The sequence below is a fragment of the Monodelphis domestica genome, chromosome 3 (assembly GCF_027887165.1).
Source record: "Monodelphis domestica isolate mMonDom1 chromosome 3, mMonDom1.pri, whole genome shotgun sequence".
NCBI classification, from domain to species: Eukaryota; Metazoa; Chordata; class Mammalia; order Didelphimorphia; family Didelphidae; genus Monodelphis; species Monodelphis domestica.
In genome coordinates this window covers 267,398,736-267,419,713 of record NC_077229.1, presented here as the reverse complement: position 1 = coordinate 267,419,713, position 20,978 = coordinate 267,398,736, and the positions used below count along the sequence as shown (strand labels likewise).

At 37.4% G+C, this 20,978-nt stretch overlaps 1 protein-coding gene across 2 annotated transcripts in view; it reads left to right on the top strand.

Annotated features, from left to right (window-relative positions):
• The window catches only part of MYL12B (myosin light chain 12B), a 41,933-nt gene extending 23,773 nt beyond the window's left edge, over positions 1-18,160 (top strand). The window contains exons 3-4 of one of the 2 annotated variants that reach the window (XM_001363996.4): positions 497-658; positions 15,657-18,160. In XM_001363996.4, the coding sequence (XP_001364033.1) occupies positions 497-658; positions 15,657-15,829 (335 nt within the window). In that variant the 3' untranslated portion in view covers positions 15,830-18,160. The remainder of the gene's footprint in view (positions 1-496; positions 659-15,656) is intronic. The other variant, XM_007487657.3, reaches the window with a different exon arrangement.
• Positions 18,161-20,978: the final 2,818 nt, after the last annotated feature.

The following is a 20,978-nucleotide window of genomic DNA, read 5'->3' as shown; positions in this document are numbered from 1 at the left end:
ATAACCCATTTGCAAGATGGAGACTAACCATATAAAATTAATAATAACATACATAATATTTTGTTAAATTATGATATAATAATAAGCTCTTAAATATATTTTTCTCACTTGATCACAGATTTATGAGGAAGGTTGAACTAATAATATTATCTCCAATTTAGGGATGAAAAAAATCGAGGTACAGAAATTTGTGACTTTCTGTGGTCAATCAGTGACAGCGCTGGAACTGAAACTCAGATTTTCTGATTCTCAAACCAATGCTTTTCCTACTATTTTGCCTCCCATTTGCAAATGGTATATAGCAATTCTAGATTTAAACATGCTCTCATGCTTGTGGTTACTCTTGTTTTTTCTCTAGGTGACTTTTGGTTTAATCTACCTTTTAAGCTTTAATATGTAATACTGTGATGCAAATTAGCATATAGTAATCATTACTTATTAGAAATAACTGCATCACAGTTACCAACCTTATATTTTTCCATGTGAATTCCTTTAGGGAAAAATCCAACTGATGCATACCTAGATGCTATGATGAATGAGGCTCCAGGTCCAATAAACTTCACTATGTTTCTTACTATGTTTGGTGAGAAGTTAAATGGAACAGATCCAGAAGATGTGATTCGAAATGCTTTTGCTTGCTTTGATGAAGAAGCAACAGGTAGGTGCTAATTATGAAATAGTATCATGTGGTTGTTTTCAGATCATCTGAAAAATTAAGAGGTGTTTAGCTAATTATCTAAATGTAAAGATATTTGGGAATTCAACCACAATAAAACTGAAGATTCTGGTTGTAGAACTAGCCTTCTCAAATAGTTGATAGAACTTGTCAGAAAGGGTATTTTTAACTGTATGTTCATAGCCACTATCTGTTGTCTGCTATCGGTTATAGGTACACCTTCTACCAACAAAGAGTGTAACCTCTCTTTTTTTTTTTTTTTAAATATATTTTATTTGATCATTTCCAAGCATTATTCGTTAAAGACATAGATCATTTTCTTTTCCTCCCCCCACCCCCCATAGCCGACGCGTAAGTCCACTGGGCATTAGATGTTTTCTTGATTTGAACCCATTGCTTTGTTGATAGTATTTGCATTAGAGTGTTCATTTAAAGTCTATCCTCTGTCATGTCCCCTCAACCTCTGTATTCAGGCAGTTGCTTTTTCTCGGTGTTTCCACTCCCATAGTTTATCCTTTGCTTATGAATGGTGTTTTTTTTTTCTCCTGGATCCCTGAAAGTTGTTCAGGGACATTACACCGCCCCTAATGGAGAAGTCCATTACGTTTGATTATACCACAGTGTATTAGTCTCTGTGTACAATGTTCTCCTGGTTCTGCTCCTCTCGCTCTGCATCACTTCCTGGAGGTTGTTCCAGTCTCCATGGAACTTCTCCACTTTATTATTCCTTTGAGCACAATAGTATTCCATCACCAACATATACCACAGTTTGTTCAGCCATTCCCCAATTGATGGGCATCCCCTTGTTTTCCAGTTTTGGGCCACCACAAAGAGCGCAGCTATGAATATTTTTGTACAAGTCTTTGTGTCCATTATCTCTTTGGGATACAGACCCAGCAGTGCTATGGCTGGGTCAAAGGGTAGATATTCTTTTGTCGCCCTTTGGGCATAGTTCCAAATTGCCCTCCAGAATGGTTGGATCAGTTCACAACTCCACCAGCAATGAATTAATGTCCCTACTTTGCCACATCCCCTCCAGCATTCATTACTTTCCTCTGCTGTTATGTTAGCCAATCTGCTAGGTGTGAGGTGATACCTCAGAGTTGTTTTGATTTGCATCTCTCTGATTATAAGAGATGTGGAACACTTCTTCATGTGCTTGTTAATAGTTTTGATTTCTTTATCTGAGAACTGCCTATCCATTTCCCTTGCCCATTTATCAATTGGAGAATGGCTTGATTTTTTGTACAATTGATTTAGCTCATTATAAATATGAGTAATTAAACCTTTGTCAGAGGTTTCTATGGAGATTTTTTCCCAATTTGTTGTTTCCCTTCTGATTTTAGTTATATTGGTTTTGTTTGTACAAAAGCTTTTTAGTTTGATGTAGTCAAAATTATTTATTTTACATTTTGTGATTCTTTCTATATCTTGCTTGGTTTTAAAGCCTTTCCCCTCCCAAAGGTCTGACATGTATACTATTCTGTGTTTACCCAATTTACTTATGGTTTCCTTCTTTATGTTTAAGTCACTCACCCATTTTGAATTTATCTTGGTGTAGGGTGTGAGGTGTTGATCTATTCCTAGTCTCTCCCACACTGTCTTCCAATTTTCCCAGCAGTTTTTATCGAATAGTGGATTTTTGTCCCAAAAGCTGGGATCTTTGGGTTTATCGTGTACTGTCTTGCTGAGGTCGTTTTCCCCCAGTCTATTCCACTGATCTTCCTTTCTGTTTCTTAGCCAGTACCAAATTGTTTTGATGACTGCTGCTTTGTAATATAGTTTGAGGTCTGGGACTGCAAGGCCCCCATCATATGTGTTTTTTTTCATTATTTCCCTGGATATCCTTGATCTTTTGTTCTTCCAAATGAACTTTGTTATGGTTTTTTCTAAATCAGTGAAGAAGTATTTTGGTAGTTCAATGGGTATGGCACTAAATAGATAAATAAGTTTGGGTAGGATGGTCATTTTTATTATATTGGCTCGTCCTATCCATGAGCAGTTAATGTTTTTCCAATTGTTCAAGTCTAGTTTTAGTTGTGTGGCGAGTGTTTTGTAGTTGTGTTCATATAGTTCCTGTGTTTGTCTTGGGAGATAGATTCCTAGGTATTTTATTTTGTCTAAGGTGATTTTGAATGGGATTTCTCTTTCTAGTTCTTGCTGCTGAGCTGTGTTGGAGATATATAGAAAAGCTGATGATTTATGTGGGTTTATTTTGTATCCTGCAACTTTGCTAAAGTTGTTGATTATTTCAATTAGCTTTTTGGTTGAATCTCTAGGATTCTTTAAGTAGACCATCATGTCATCCGCAAAGAGTGATAACTTGGTCTCCTCCTTGCCTATTCTGATGCCTTCAATTTCTTTATCTTCTCTAATTGCTACTGCTAGTGTTTCTAGTACAATGTCAAATAGTAGAGGTGATAATGGGCATCCTTGTTTCACTCCTGATCTTATTGGGAATGCATCTAGTTTATCCCCATTGCAGATGATATTAGCTGTTGGTTTTAGATATATACTGTTTATTATTTTTAGGAATGACCCTTCTATTCCTATGCTTTCTAGTGTTTTTAATAGGAATGGGTGTTGTATTTTATCAAAGGCTTTTTCTGCATCTATTGAGATAATCATGTGGTTCTTGCTAGTTTGCTTGTTGATGTGGTCAATTATGTGGATGGTTTTCCTAATGTTGAACCAGCCCTGCATCCCTGGTATGAATCCTACTTGATCATGGTGAATGATCCTTCTGATCACTTGCTGGAGTCTTTTTGCTAGTATCCTATTTAAAATTTTTGCATCTATATTCATTAGGGAGATTGGTCTATAGTTTTCTTTCTCTGTTTTTGACCTGCCTGGTTTTGGAATCAGTACCATGTTTGTGTCGTAAAAGGAGTTTGGTAGAACTCCCTCTTTGCTTATTATGTCAAATAGTTTGTATAGTATTGGGGTTAACTGTTCTCTGAATGTTTGATAGAATTCACAGGTGAATCCATCAGGCCCTGGGGATTTTTTCTTAGGAAGTTCTTTGATGGCTTGATGGATTTCAATTTCTGATATGGGATTATTTAAGAATTCTATTTCCTCTTCTGTTAGTCTAGGCAGTTTGTATTTTTGTATATATTCATCCATTTCTCCTAAATTGGTGTATTTATTGCCATATAATTGGGCAAAGTAATTTCTAATGATTGCCTTAATTTCCTCCTCATTGGAGGTGCTGTCCCCCTTTTCATCTTTAATGCTGTGAATTTGCTTTTCTTCCTTCCTTTTTTTAATTAGATTGACCAGTACTTTGTCTATTTTGTTTGTTTTTTCAAAGTACCAGCTTCTTGTCTTATTTATTAAATCAATAGTTCTATCACTTTCGATTTTATTAATTTCTCCCTTAATTTTTAGGATTTCTAATTTGGTTTTCTGCTGGGGGTTTTTAATTTGATCGCTTTCGAGTTTTTTCAATTGCATTTCCAATTGATTGATCTCTGCTCTCCCTTGTTTGTTAATATGAGCTTTCAGGGATATGAATTTGCCTCTGATTACTGCTTTGGCTGCATCCCAAAAGGTTTGAAAGGATGTTTCGCCATTGTCATTTTCCTTGATGAAATTATTAATTGTTTCTATGATTTCTTCTTTAGCTAAACGGTTTTGGAGTATCATATTGTTTAATTTCCAATTGGTTTTAGATTTGGTTTTCCATGTACCATTACTAATCATTATTTTTATTGCCTTGTGATCTGAGAAGGCTGCATTCATTATTTCTGCTTTTTTGCATTTGTGTGCTATGTTTCTGTGACCTAATGTATGGTCAATTTTTGTGAATGTGCCATGTGGTGCTGAGAAGAAGGTGTATTCCTTTTTATCCCTATTTATTTTTCTCCATATGTCTATTAATTCTAATTTTTCTAAGATTTCATTCACTTCTTTTACCTCTTTCTTATTTATTTTTTGATTTGATTTATCTAAATTTGATAATGGTTGGTTTAAGTCTCCCACTAGTATGGTTTTATTGTCTATTTCTTCCTTCAATTCTCCTAGTTTCTCCATTAGAAATTTGGGTGCTATATTATTTGGTGCATACATGTTGATTAATGATATTTCCTCATTGTCTAGAGTCCCTTTTAACAAAATATAATTACCTTCCCTATCCCTTTTGATCAGGTCTATTTTTGCATTGGCTTTATCAGATATCATGATTACCACTCCTGCCTTCTTTCTATCAGTTGAGGCCCAGAAGGTCTTACTCCATCCTTTAATTCTGACCTTGTGGGTGTCAACCCGCCTCATGTGTGTTTCTTGAAGACAACATATGGTAGGGTTTTGGATTCTAATCCATTCAGCTATTCGTCTACGTTTTATGGGTGAGTTCATCCCATTCACGTTCAAAGTTATGATTGTCATTTGTGGACTCCCTGGCATTTTGATTGCCTTCCCTAATTCTAACCTTTTCTTCTTCGGCTCTACCTTTTAGTCCAGTGATTTACTTTGAATCAGTCCCCCTTGTCCCCTCCCTTGATGTTTCCCTTTTTAGTCCCTCCCTTTTTGTTCCCTCCCCCTCCCCCCTCTCTTTCCCTCCCTTTTTGTTCTCCCTCTCCCCCTCCCCCCTTGGTTTTCCCTTCTCCTTACCCTTGTTGGGTAAGATAGAATTCAAGATCCCAATGGATCTCGATGTTTTTCCCTCTCAGAGTTGATTTCCCTGAGATTGAGGTTTAAGTAACCCCCCCCCCCTCTCTTCCTGTAACCTCTCTTTTAATTCAGTAGATAATCTTTGAGAGTTAATGTTGCCCCAAAAGTTATTACTCTGAAGCCAACCTAGTGATGAACTTCTGAGACTGATGACATTGGTTTCTTCCAATATTCTACTTCTACCTCTTGTTGACTTCATTAGCTCTTCTAGGTTTAATTGTCTTCTCTATGCAAATGTATCACAGAATTATATTGGATGTGTTAAGCATTAATAACTTAAAATTGCACTGATTTTTAACCTGTGTATCTACTCTTCCCTGAGCTCCAGGCGCTCATCACTAACCATCTATGAGACTTTTCAAACTAGTTGTCCTTTAGACATCTCAAATGTGTCCAAAACCAGAATTTTTAATCTTTCCTCTCAAATCTGTCCCTTTTTCTTAAATTCCTTATGTCAGTAGAGGACATCACTATCTTTTTAATCATTTAAGTTTACAACATTACAGCCATCCTAACTCCACAAGTCACCCATATCTCATCTATGTAGTCAGTCACCAAATCTTATAATTTCTACTTCTGAGACATCTCTCACATTCATCTTCTTATACAGAGACCTCCGTATTGCAGACTCTCTTCACCTTGTACCTGGACTTTTGCAATAGCCTCCTAATTCGTCTCTGTTTCTTGTCTCTTCCCCATCCATCATCCACATAGCTGCCAAAGTGACACTCCTTATGTACAGGTCTCACTTACTATTTTAGCCCTCTTCTTAGTAAAGTCTAATGACTATCATTTCTAGGATCAAACACAAACTCCTCTGTTAGGCATTTAAACCCTTTGCAACATGGCCCCAAACTACCTTTCCAGCCTTAATATACTTTTCTTCCCCTCATGCACTGTATGGTCCAGCCTTTTTGGTGTTCCTTACACACTACCTTCCATTTCCTTGTCCTTCACAGACTGATTCCCTACTTTTTTAATATATTTGTTTATACATGCTACTTTCCCCTATAGAACATAAGCTCCTTGAGGGTCCAGAACTATTTCATATTTGTCTTTGTTTCCCTAGCTGGCCTGCACAGTACCTGAAACAAAGTAGGTACTTAATAAATACTTATTAATTGTATGATCTTTGGAGGCAGTCCAGCTTGCCCTTATAGGAAGCCTTTCAAACTTAGAAGGAACAGTTAGAGATAATCTTTTTTTCTGGCACAGCCTCTGAGAATCCATGGTCACTCAAGCCACAAGGAAGGATCAGCAATAAGTCTCAACGAATTCCTTATTCAAAGTTATATGAGATCCTATTTAGCACAAAACAGACAGTTGTTGAATTGAGCAACTTCATGAGTCTGATCCTTGTCTGTCCATATTTTTAGTTTTATTTCTTTCTTGGCTAACGGTGACTTCTGCTTTCTCCATTCTGCCTTTGCTTATGTCATTATCTCTCCTTCCACTATTCTCTTGTTTCTTTTCCATCTTCTCTAGACTAAGATCTATTCTGAGATTTTAGGTAAGTTGTTTAGTGATTTTAGGTAAGTGATTTTAGGTAAGAACATTTTGCCATGTTCTACATACTATGTGTGCAAAAACAAATATGAAAAATTTGCAAGGAAAACCATTAGCAGCTAGTGTAAAGATTGGGGATACTGATAGAGGTAGAAATTAGTTTCTCTCTGCAAGGAGTATTATATTTTTAGAGGTTTGTTAAAGGTTGAGAATTTAAGAAAAATACAAGTAAGAAAGGCACGTGTCTAGGCCCAGAGAGCCTATTCATGACCACTCACATCTTGCCTGCTAGGTGGAGAGCCACGTGTGCTCGGAAGCAGAAGTAAGAAAAGGGCAGAGCCTATTCACAACCAGGTTAAATACTCCATCTCACTCTCAGCCCAGGTGAGATTACAAGGCATTTTGGGGAAGTGGAGCAAGGACTTCTGGGGATTGAAGTCCTGGATTCAAGTCCATTTTTACACTAGAAGAAATTGTGAAAAGCCTTATTCAGAAGGTAGCATTTGAGTTGAATTTTAAAGGAAGGAAAAAATTATGAGAAGTAGGAAATGTATATGTATATGAGAAGGAGAATGTATAATCCAGGCACAGGAAACAACTAGTACAGAGTCACAGAAGTAGGAGATTGACTATTTTAAGAGCCTTGTTTGGTTGGACCATAGAGTATGTGAAAAGGAGTATCATACAATAAGCCTGAAAGGGTGGATTGGAGCCAGGTTAGGAAGGACTTTGAATGTTAAACAGAAGATTTTGTATTTGAACTTAAAGATAATAGGGGGAAAAAACTGGAATTTATGAAGCAGAGAAGTTAGATTTTTGTTTTAGGAATATCACTTTGGTAGTTATGTAGAAGATGGATTAGAGAGGGGAGACAATTGAAGCAGGGGCACCAATCAGGAGGGCATTGCAGAAGTCCAACTGCCAGGTGAATAAGGTCTGAATTAAGGTGCCTTCTTGTAAATGGCAAAAAGGGGATGATACAAAATGATTGAGAGTGAGGAGTTGAGGTTAGCACAAAGGTTGTGAAACCCAAGTGACTTAGGGATGGTTAGTACCATTGGCAAAAGTAAGGAAGTTCAGAAGTGGGTTTGAAGGAAAAATAAACTTCTTTTTTGAGTACCTTTAAGATGCCTATGGGGCCTCCAATTTGAAAAGTCTAATAGGCAGTTGATGATGAAGAACTGGAGTTCACAGTTGGATATATATATAATTCTGTGAATCATTTATATAGAGCTAATAATTAAACTCCTGGTAACTAATGAGATCACTAAGAATGAGAGTGTGGATTAAAGTGAGGAGGCCCCAGGACAGAGTGTTGGGAACCAGTCAGTCAGCAGTAATCAGGCATTTTATTAAACACAATATGAGCTGTACACTTTGGTAAGTACTAAGGATAAAATGAAAGGTAAAATATTACCTGCCCCTGAGCTTGCATTTTAATGGAGGAAGTATGTAAATAATTAGGTACTTACACATTAAGTATAGATTAATTGGAAGACAGTCTCAAAGAGAAGACATTAACAATGGGAGGACTGGAAAAGGCCACCTGTAGAAGGTGAGACTTTAGTTGAGTTTTAAGGGAAACCAGAAGGCTTATGTGAGGAGGAAGAAAAATGCAGGTATAGGGAAGAGCCAATGAAAAAGCATGGATGGAGGCTGGAAATGCAATGTTGTGCTTGAGGAACAGCAAGAAAGTCTTTGATTGGATTGTAAAGTGAATAAAGGGTAATGAAGGGTAACAAGACTGGAAATGTAAAAAAGATTAAGAGCTTAAAGTCCCAAACAAGATTTTTATTTTTATCCTGGTGGCAACAGGAAGCCACTGGAGTTTATTGAGGAGGGAGGTGGCAGAGGGGCATAAGTTATGTGATGATGGATAACCAGATGAGAAATAGTGTTTAGCAGTATGAAATGTAGCTGATAGGTCAAGATGTATGGCTCAGAAAAGGTCATAAGATTCAGGATTTAAGAAATTGTTGGTAACTTTGGAGAGAGCAGTTTAAGTTGTGTAAAGTGAGAATTGTAGAGTTTTAAAAAGAGGGAGAGGAGAGGTAGTGGAGTGAATTAGCTAATGTAGACAACTTTTTTCCTAGGAGTCTGACTGAGAAGAGGAGGACCTAGTGAAAGCTTTTTAAGGATGGAAAAGACTTGGGCATGATTAAAGACAATAGGAAAATTGGGTAGAGTTGATGGGGTGGAGTTGAAGATTAGAGAAGGGCAGAGATCATTTTTTTTTTCTGGAAAAAAATGAAAGGAGATAGGATCTCTAGAGAGGAGAGGTTCAAGCAAAAGAAATTCTGCGATTGGCCATGTATAAAAATTATGTCCTGTTGCATCCTGAGTCCATCACTATATCAAGAGAAGAATAAATGCCTCATCAGACCTCTGGAATCATGTTTGGTCTTTGTGTTGATCAAAATTCTTAAGGCTTTCAGAGTTGTTTGTTTTTTAGGATGCTATTGTGTATAAATTGTTCTACTCACCACATTATTACTACTCACAACATTATTATTAATCTTCCCAAGTTTCACTGAAACTGTCTCATCCTTTTTGTATATGCATGGGAATATTCCATTACTCATATACCATGACTTCTTTGGCCATTCCCCAATCCTCTCTTAGTTTACATGTCTTATTTACTCTCCTAAAAAGCTGCTATAAATATTTTTGTATATATGAGTCCTTTCTCTTTGATCTCTGATAGATATAGGCCTAGTAATGGCATTGCTGAGTCAAAGGATATATACATAGTTTAGCAATTTGGAGAGTGTCGTTCCAAATTGCTTTCCAGAAAGGCTGGCCCAATTCATAGTTCCACATCTGAACGTGTACATGAATTGTAATGCCCACCATCTCTGCCTGAATATGTATTTCAGAGTGACCTCTTCTTTGGTTGGGTGGAGGCAGAAATGCAATATGCTAGGCCTTGATCTATCCTGAGGCCCAAGAGTTATACTGTGTGCAGAGCTCTGATGCTCAGATAAGATATAATATCTACTCTCTTGGAACTTATAGTCTGGTAAGAAAATTGGATACAAACATAGTTTAATATGCTATTTTTTATGCTAAATTAGGGGCATCTGGGTAGCTCAGTGGATTGAGAGCCAGGCCTAGAGACATGGGAGGTCCTAGGTTCAAATCTGACCTCAGACACTTCCTAGTTGTGTGACCCTGGGGAAGTCACTTAACCCCCCATTAAGCCCTTACTATTGTCTTGGAACCATTACACTGTATTGATTCTAAGTCAGAAGGTAAGGGTTTTTTTAAAAAATGCAGTATTTATTACATCATAAAGAATTGCAGACCAAAGTGCTCTTTAGGCCCTAAGAGAAGTCATTATTGACTAAAGAAATTGGAGGATTTTTTGGAATTAATGGAATTTGAGGTAGGCTTTTAAAGGATAGGTAGTAATTCACTTGATAAAGATAGACATTCCAAGCATTTGAAGCAGTGTGAAAAAAAGAGCTAGGAGTGGATGTTGTTTGTTCCAGGGCAGAACCCTATTTAGATGGAGGGTAAAGATCATGAACGAGAATAATACAGAGTAAGACTAGAAATCATTCAGAAAACATTTGTTATCTTCTCTGTGCACTTGCTTTGTGTTGGGGGATTTAAAAAAAAAATGAAATTAGCATGTCTTGCTTTCAAGGAGCTTACATTCTCTTATAAGAGAAAAATATAGTACCAAATTGTGGAAGGCTTTGATTGCTAGGGAAAGGAATTTGACATTTAATTGGTAATTATTGGGGAGCCACTGAAAGCTTTTGAGCTGAGACATTCTGAAAAGCATTTTGGAGCTATATTCCAAAAGTTATTAAACTCCACAACCCTTAGACCTAGAAAAGAGAAGTGGATAGATTTGATGGACTGGTAGTAAAGAATTACAAGAGAGGGATGACAGTGAAAAAGGAAAGAAAAATAGATGTAAGATGTAGTGAAGGTGGAATTGCTTCAAATCTCTCCCTACTCTAGTCCATCTTCCACCCAGCCACCAATAAGATTTTCCTTAAGAGTATATCTGACAATTTGTTCTCCCATTTAGTATACTCCTGGGTTTCCTTCTTGTCTCTAGGTTAAAATAAAATCTTGTCTGTTTGGTTTTTAGGACCTTTCTTAACTTGCCTACAACCTGTCATTCAAATTCATTATATATTAGTATACAAATATACTATACATTGGTACCTTTTCCAACACCTCCAGCACTATCTCTACCTTTGCCCTAGCTGTTCCTTATGCATGAAATTCACTCCTTCCTTACCTCTGACTCTTAGACAGCTCAAACATTTCTTTTTTAAAACTTTTGTAACCCCTACTTCCATCTTAGAATCAATAAATATCATTTCCAAGGCAGAAGAATGGTAAGAGCTTAGACAATTTGGGTTAAACAACTTGCCAGAGTCACACAGCTAAGAAATGTTTAAGATCAGATTTAAAGCCAGGTCCTCCTCTCTGCAGGCTTGGCACTCTCTATCCACTGTACTACCTAGTTGCCCCAACTTTCTATAAATAACTACGTCACAGAATTGTAGAGGTAAAGGAGTATGAGGATTGAAAAAAGGCTAATTAGATTTGCCAATTAGGAAGTCACTGGTGACTTTTAAGAAAATAGTTTCATTGGAGTAGTGGAGCCAAAAGCCAGATTACAAGGAGTTGAGAGCAGGTAAGTAGAGGTCTAAGTATGAGAGAATGTAAAAGTACTGAGTATAGATCACAGTTAAATTTCTAGGTAAAGTTAAGGGGAGGTGACAAATGCAACTCTAGCTAAATGAGATAACTGGGCCTTTTGAGCAGGTAGGAATTTTTTTTTTTAAACCCTTACCTTCCGTCTTAGAGTCAGTATTGGCTCCAAGGCAGAAGAGTGGTAAGGGCTAGGCAATGGGGGTTAAGTGACTTGCCCAGGGTCACACAGCTGGGAAGTGTCTGAGGCCAGGTTTGAACCTAGGACCTCCTGTCTCTAGGCCTGGCTTTCAATCCACTGAGCCACCCAGCTGCCCCCGAGCAGGTAGGAATTTTTAAGAGTAGAGATTTTATTGAATACAGTTTTGTTAACCCTATTCTTATTTTCTTGAATAAGAATATTAACATTCCACTTATGATTTTATATCTCCTAATCCAACAACTCCTTTAAATTGCTATATTGAGCTTAATTCTTTTGACTCTTTTCCACTGGAACAGAAAAACTGTACTTCCAAAAGCAGGCATTTCCTTTTTTTTCCCTCAGCTATTTTCTAGTTTTGAGGTACTATTCAGTTGCTCCCCTAACTTCCTGAACAGCCTTCTTCCTCACTTGAATGATTGATTTTCAGTTTCTTGGTTCTTTGCATGTTTTGTTTTCAGTTTAACAAAGATTTTTAATAGTTTGTTTTTCATAGACAAAAAAAAGTTTATTTCATAAATTGAACAACACATTTTTTCCCTTTTGGACTTTTTTTTACATTATTTTTTTATTTGGTCAATTTTAAACATTAAAATCATTTTCTATTCTTCCCTCCCCTCCCCCATCCCTCCTATAGCCGACGCACAATTCCACTGAGTATTACATGTGTCCTTGATCAGAACCCATTTCCATGTTGTTGGTATTTGCACTAGGATGTTCATTCAGCGTCTACGTCCCCAATCATATCCCCATCGACCCATATAATCAAGCAGTTGTTTTTCTTTGGTGTTTTTATTCCCACAGTTTTCCCTCTGAATGTGGGTAGTGTTTTTTCTCATAGATCCCTCTGGGTTGTTCAGGATAATTGCATTACCACTAATGGAGAAGTCCATTACATTCGATTGTACCATAGTGTATCGGTCTCTGTGTACAATATTCTCCTGGTTCTGCTCCTCTCACTCTGCATCAATTCCTGGAGGTTGTTCCAGTCTCTATGGAATTACTTCACTTTATTATTCCTTTGAGCTCAATAGTATTCCATCACCAACAAATAACACAATTTGTTCAGCCATTCCCCAATTGAAGGGCATCCCCTCATTTTCCAAGTTTTTGCCACCACAAAGAGCGCAGCTATGAATATTCTTGTACATGTCTTTTTCCTTATTATCTCTTTGGGGTACAAACCCAGCAGTGCTATGGCTGGATCAAAAGGCAGGCAGTCTTTTAAAGTCCTTTGGGCATAGTTCCAAATTGCCCTCCAGACCTTTTGGACTTTTTTGTTTTTGTTATGACTGTGGTAGCCTATATTCCTTATCATAGCAATTTACCTACCTGTGTGTCTACCTACAGATAACTTTTCTCTTTCACTCTTAGGTGACCTTTTGTATTCAAATGTGTCACAAATTAGTTATTGTCATATTTTGTGATTTTTAACACAATTTCTACTACCAAATTTAAAGGCTTATGATAAAATTAGTTGTCTATTACTTTTAAAGGGGAAAAAACATTTTGAAATGGCCCCAGAATGCAGTAGAAATGAGACTAAGGATCTTACTTGTATAGTAGTTAAAAAAATCTTACACAATTTACACTATAGCTTTAAAAATTCATTATGGCATTTGAAACAAATATACTGTTCACTAGCCAGTGACCAAGATTAAGAGAAATATTATTGCCTGATGAAAAAGGTACTTTTGTTCCAATTCTGTGAAAATGAAGAGCTTTCATTTTATGTTATTGGAATGCCCAGGTTGAGGGTCACTGATAAGCCTCAAACCCACTATTGAGTTGGAGGGTTGAAGTTGTCTACCCCAGATATGTGAAAACTTCTCCTAGTGGAGAGAAGGGATGGATGAGAACAGTTTGTTCCAGTGTTCTTGAAGGTGGTGCTGTGTGGAGCTCCTAGGTCTTGGCTAGACATGGAAGGAAGCCATGATCATCTACTGTATCCTGAGCCAGCATCAGGGATCTTCATGTTTGTCTGGCTACTGGACTTGGATGACATTGGAAGCTTTTGTGCAGCTCTGCCTCATTTAAATTCAGTTTATGGCAAGTGAATAATAACAGCTCAGTAGTGTCATTTTGTTCCTCTTCAAGTACAAAGGACAGCCACCATTATGTTCAGTTCCAAATATGTCCTTCCTTTCCTCCCCTTTCCAATGATCCTTCCTTTATAACAGATTTTAAAAGGAAAAAGGCATTTCTTTAAACCCAACATATCACCCATTAGATTTGACAGAGTATTGCCGTAATCCTCCACTTCTGAAGCAGTTAGGGAAGATGCACTTCATTTTATACAGTAGTAAAAGCAAAATAAACATATTTAGAACTTAGTAGTTCTAAATATGTTTATTTTGCTTAAAGTTTAAGGGTTTTTTTGGTTTGTTTTGTTTTTGCTTAAAGTTTAAGATATAATTCAACAAGTATTTAAGTGCTTACTTTGTGCCAGGCATTATATAGAAAAAGTAATTTCTATGTGTATATCCTTTAAAGCTTTTAATTCCTATGTGTCTCTTTTCATGTCAGTATTTCTTTCTAAATGATAATTTTAGGTTTAAACTGAGATAACAAGTGTGTTCAGAGTCACAGCTAGTGAGTGAGATGGGATTTGAATCCTAGTCATTTTGACTCCCAATCCACCAAACCAAGTTGCCTCTCTCTCTATATATATATACATTTTTTAAATACAGTCATAGTGTTCAGTAGGTTCTTTTCTCTTCTCATCCCTTCAGATAGACTTTTGCAAATTTCCTTATATTCTTCATATTTATTGTTTTTAATACCCATATAAGAGTTTTATCTAGTTGCTCAACAACTGTTAAATATTTTGATTTTCAGTTCTTTGCATTTACAAGTAGTGCTGATTTGTTTGTATTCACAAACATACCTTTTGTCCTTGATAATAACTCTTTTAAGTAATGATCCTAATAGTGGGATTAACAGGTTAAATATCAGGTAATTATTTTTATGACTCTTGTATCCTGTCAGATTGTCCTCTAAAAAGTTGATACTGCTCTTGCAATTCCCTATTGTAACAGTTAAATTTGTTTCTCTACTAAAAGTATTATATTTTTAGAGGTTTATTAAAGATTATTAGAAATCAAGGATAAAGAAATACAAAATAAGAAGGCACGTGCCTAGAGCACTAGCCCATTCACAATTCACTTACTACATCTTGAGAGCTGCGTGTGCTTAGAAGCGGATGCAGAGAGAGCCCAAGTAGGCAGTACAGTTAGTTTAAATACCCATTTTGTTCTCGGCCCAGGTGGGTATCTCAGGTTGAGATTATAGGGAATTCTGGGAACTGCCAAGGACTTCTGGGGATTGAAGTCTGGTGTTCAAATCTTCATTTTTACAATATGCTTGTTTTTTCACAACTTTTACCCACTTTGAGTTTTGTCACGTTATTTTTTGATAATTTAATGGAAATAAAATAGGGTCTCAGTTGTTTGCATTTCTCTAAGGTAGTTGATGACTTTTCAACATTGTTCTATTAAGTACCCTTTTGAAAATCCTTTGACTAATAATTTTATTATAATTCATTTAATCCTCACCCAAATGTTATGTTTTCAATAAATGATAAATATTAGTGAAAAAATGGAAGTCATTGAAAGAATTATTTCGACAGATGGGTATTAAATTCAAAGGCTCAAAAAGTGGAGAACTGAGGTTAATGCCTTACTTCAAATCTCCATTTTACATTTGTAGATAACTGCCATATTTGTGGCTATATCTAGTTCCTTTTAGTTTTGTTTTGTGTAAAACAAGGGGGTTGGACTAGATAATCTCCGAAATTCCCTTCTAGATCTAGCTTTGTGATTCTGTGACTATTTGGAAGTATTTTGTGAAGTGTTCCCTAGTTTAAGAAACTGACAGATTCAGGAAAGTATTTTCCTCTCTCACTATCTTTCTTTCTACTTGTAGGAACCATTCAGGAAGATTACCTGAGAGAGCTACTGACAACAATGGGGGACCGATTCACAGATGAAGAAGTAGATGAGCTGTATAGGGAAGCTCCGATTGACAAAAAGGGAAATTTCAATTATATAGAGTTCACACGCATTCTTAAACATGGAGCAAAAGACAAAGATGACTGAAAGGAATCTCATATCTGTCAATTACTCTTGATTCACTTATGTTTCATTCCAAGATTCCTTTTTTTTCCCGATAGAACCCACTGTATACATTTAGCTTCACAGCCTCGGCTTTTCCTTATGTATTTATTCCAGGCCCTTCTGCCATATGTGTTTGTGTAATCATACTGGAATTGGGAATGATATTGTAAATTGTTTTGAAAAGAGTTTGAGATTTTAAAAAAAAATCAATGAATTTTGTGAAAGCCCAGAAAAAAAAGAATCTCAATATTTCTGGTTTTGCTGGATTTTTACATTTTTATAATATAAATGCTATTTTGAAATAAAGATTATGTCAACTCAAAGTAAAATATCATGCATGGCAAGTTAAACAGATGTGTGGGGCGTTTTAGAATTATTTTTGAGAGATTTTCAACTTTACATGGTTCAAATCACGTGGTCAAGCTGGTTTGCTGATGTGAATATTGAACAATGTACATCTGGACTTTAAATATCTTTTTAACATTAATGTGAAGTAAAAACTGTTATGCCTACTTGGACTTTTGTCATGCTTTTAGTTAAATTCGTATTTTAGATTATTACATAATTAAATTTTTCTTCAGAAGATGTTTGTTTACTTAAATTATTTTATAATTTTAAGTTTAATCCCAGGGCAGGAGGAAAATACAAGGGGCTCACTCCATTTGCCCCCAAACCCTAGATTACCAAAACTCACATCCAGTGAAATGAGAACTCTTTCAGGGGCCAGTATGTACAATCCTAATTTAAGTGAAGTATGTATAGGTTATTATTTATGGCACCTGTTGGGTTATTCCTAGATGTCTGGGAGCAGAAACCATTTAAGATCATCTCACATGTGACTAGAAATGATACTGGCCAGATTGTGGCAGGAAAAGTAGGTTGTTTTTTAAGTGGCCTCTAAGGTGATAAAAGTATAGATTGAAATCTTAATATTTAAGGAAAAAACTGGAAAATCATGACCAAAGAACTTGATTACCAAAATTTTTTACACCAAAGTAACCCTTGTGATATAATGATTTAAATCTTATTAACATTTCCTTATGAACCTGCAATCGGTATTGCTCAGCTTTCTCAAAGAAATCATTTGTGTTTATATGCATACACACAACTGCAACTGATAAATTAGATATTGTTAAAGTAATTGTATTTGTGCAAGGGAAAGGGCATCACACATTTCCTTTGCCTCAGGCATTAATATTGTACGTATTCTGCTTTTAGACCTGACCAGTGGTAATCCATTATAAGTCTTAGGAAGATGCTTTGATTCAGCCACTGGAAGAGGTGAGGGATTCCAGACAATCCTATAAGATTGTAGACAGTAATCATCAGTATAATCATCAGTAATTTGTAGAGAAATGTAAACAGTGTCCATGGTACAAGCCTACCTAAGAGCACATATCAAACACTTCTCAAGCCGTGGGGTGATCGTCCACAAATCAGAGCTATCCAGAGGAAAGGAGTCCAGAGGATTTGAGAGCTATGATAGTGGGGACTTTTGATAGTTGGCATATCTTAGTGTTTTACAATCTTCGCCCTAAGAATGTTATTACTTTTTTTTATTAAAGCCATAATTTCATTTTGTTAACATTGCCTTACAATTGTATCTTTGTTTACAAATCACTTCTGTATATACTCTTTTTATCCTCATAACTGAGGATAGGTTGAATAAGTATTACCAAGTAGGTTGATTGGTTGGGGGTCTTTTGCACATATTTACTGTTATTAAATGACAAAGCACTTATAGTTCAATACAGAATTGATTTCATTCCTTAAAATGCTTAAAATCCAGACTGCCATTTACTAGCTGTGTGACTTGAAGCATGTCATTTTCATCTTGGCCTCAGTTTCTTTATCTGTCAAGCAAGGAAACTGACTAGATGATTCCTAAGATCTCATATGCTTTCACATTCTAATTCTATTAATGCTTAAGAAGAAAAAAAAATCCCCTTGACTTAATGGGGAAACACCTTACCTTCCTGTTAACCTTCCTCCTGTCACCTTCCTCCCACAGTTGTAACTTCATTCTTGCCCTCTCTAGAACCTGATGTAAAATTTTAAGTAACTCAAAATGTAAAAACTCAGCAAAACCTGTTAACGTGAAATTTTACTTTTAATTTAAAAAATTTTAAAACACAGCAATCTGTCTTGTAATATTTTGTTACTGTGTTTTTTCTTTATGTCCCTTGTAAGTAATGTGTGGGAGGAGGGATGAAGGGGTGAAGGAGGGGAAGTTGATTAAAATCAAACTCTGTACATTACCTGCCATGGGATCTTGTGCATCTTAGGTGTGTAATAAATGTTATTGGCATGAGAGTAGGAGTGGTGCTTTAGTACTTCTCCTTCTCATTTTAATCCCTGAACCTTTTGTGATAATTACACCTGACTCTTGGTACCTTTGAACCCTCAGGGCAATCACCACTTTTATTTCCATTGATCCCCTTCTTGAGCTCTTTGATTCTAGTGCCCAATATGTGTGTACTTAGAGAATTTGACAAGTGTTTAAAAACAAAGTAGTGGACTGCAGAGTACTAGAGTTGGAAGCAAATTTTATTCCATTGGCAATAGCCATGTCACTATAGACAAATCCCTTGGCCTCAGTTTCTTCATTTGTAAAAACAAGATAATTCTTCTATTATCCATTATCACTAGACTTGTAAGGTTCAAACTAAAGGATGTAAGTAAGGCATTTTTTTTCAAATTTTGTTTTTGTCATGTAAAACACTTTCATATTGGTAATTGTAAGAGCAAGCTCAGACATAACCAAAACCCCAAAACCAGAAAGTAAAGCATTTTTTGATTCTCACAAAAATCCTGTGAGATGTCCACATATCTCCATTCCCAAGAAAAAAAAGGAAAGGAGTTTGAGGTTAAATGTCTTGCTCATGGTTAATTTATGCCCATAATGAATGTTAGAGCCAGTCAGTCCAGTTAGCTTTGAACCTTAGAACAAGAGTTAAGCATTTCCACTACCCTATCCCCACCAACCTTGGAAACGCTTGCATTGAGAGAATTAATCAGAAGCCAGCATTTAGCCTGAAGCCCAAGGATGTCCTTGGCCACAAATGGTGTCAACCACATTCCTGTTGTCAGGTCCTCTGTCTCTGTTGGCCAAAAGCTGGCTAGTTTTACAAAGCCTGGAAAATGGCCACTGGGTGGCAGTATTATTCTTAGTACAGTAACAATCATGACCGACATTCCCTTGATTTAGGGACGACGATGGTTCCTTTGCGGAAGGTCTTATGGCACTTTTGACTGCGTTAAGCCCTCCCAAGGTCTGATTTGTTCCTTAGGTAAAGACGACTCGGGCTCCCAATGATTTTCACAAAAAAAAGTATCAGTGGCAGGAGTTGACCCCATATTGTGACATGTGAATAATCTCCCCATAAATGAATCAATCCCAAGATTTTACAGCTAATCCAGCACTTCCAAAGTTTGGAAAATATTTTCCCAATGTACTGACAGCTCCAACACTAGTGTACTGTCTCAGCCTCTGGAGGGGGGTCAGGTTTCCTTCCCCTGTCATGTTGTTCAGTCGTGTCTGATTCTTTGTGACCCCATTTGGGGCTTTCTGAGCAAAGATGGGGTTGGCCATTTCCTTCTCCAGCTCATTCTACAGATGGGGAAACTGAGGCAGCCAGGGTGCCTGAAGTGATTTGCCCAGGGTTACACATCCTGATTTGAACTCAGGAAGGTGAGCCTGACTCCAGGCCTGACACCTCTCCACTGTGCTACCTAGCTGCCCTTATAGTAGGACATGTACTGGCCCTAGAGTCATAGAACCTGGGTTCTAATATGACCTCTGTCCTCTGACTTTCAGTTTCTATGAAATGAAGGGCCTGTGTGGCCTGATGGGCCATGATTCATCAAGAAATAAAGTGCTTGTTGACTAAATGCTTCAAGTTCTTTGGGGGGGGGGGGTTAAAATGGTGTAATCCTTCTCTAGGGGATACCTGTTGGAGGCCCACCTTCATTAAGTGCAAGTGCAAATATCCTTTACCTGTTGATAGTGCCATGAAAAGAGCATTTAAGTCAGGAAAACGCAAGTTCAACTCTAGCCTCAGGCTCTAGGCTCATGACCCTGGACAAAGCACTTAACCTGTTTCCTCACTGTAAAATGGGGATAATAGCACCTTCCCCTCTACCCCTCAGGGCTATCATTGAGGATCAAGTGAGATAATATTTGTAAAGCACTTGGCTAGCTTTCCATTGGCCACCAAGCCAAACTCGGCTTTGCATCTGCTTGGTCTGGTTCATCTCCACAAAAACAAGACGCTCCTCCCAGGATAAAGTCATCACTTTTAATCTCACCACCGTGCTGCTAGCTCAAGCCTTGACTGACACCTACCTTCCCCCTGATCGGAGGGCTGCGGGGGACAGAGCCTGGCCCCTATGGGCTCACTCCACCCTGCATCTGCTTCCCTGGTCCCTCTCCTCCTTCCCATGGTGTGCTATCTCCCCCTGTAGAGTATAAGCTCCTTGGGGGTAGGGACTGTCTTTTTATTCACTTTAACCCCAGCACCCAGCACTGGCAGGGAATAGACTTAATGTTTATTGGATTAGAAGCTAAGACTTCCAGCATATACTAAAGGAGTGCTCAGCACCCGTCAGGCCTCTTCTGCCTGCCTGGAGATGGATGAAGGCTGAGTTCTGGGTGGAGGACAGAAGCTTCCACTTCACCATCCTGTAGACTGCCAGCTCCAGGCCTCCTAACAGGGGATCATTGGGCAGTTTTCTGGTTGGGTCTTCTTTCCTTTGGGCCCTCGGGACCTTGTGAAATCTCAACAGACAGCTGGCATTTTCCCCCCTTTCCGAGAAACTCAGCTGCTGGAGCAGTTGCATTGGAAACAGTGACAGAAACAGACTAGCTACGAGGAGGGAAAGGATTACCCACTGAAAGAGAGTGCCCTTAGAACTGATTGGCAGTAGTCAGTGGAGGAGAAATCTAAAATAAGTAAGAAAGAGCTCTTGAGGAATTGCTCGGAAATATCCAAACGAGACCTGAATATTAGTCTCTCGATGGATTTTAATTATTTTATGATTATCATTTAGTCATTTTCTGAGAGTGTGAATAAAGCAAACCACCTGGTTCATACCTAATTCACATTCATAGTTTTTACTTCCTCCCTTCTGA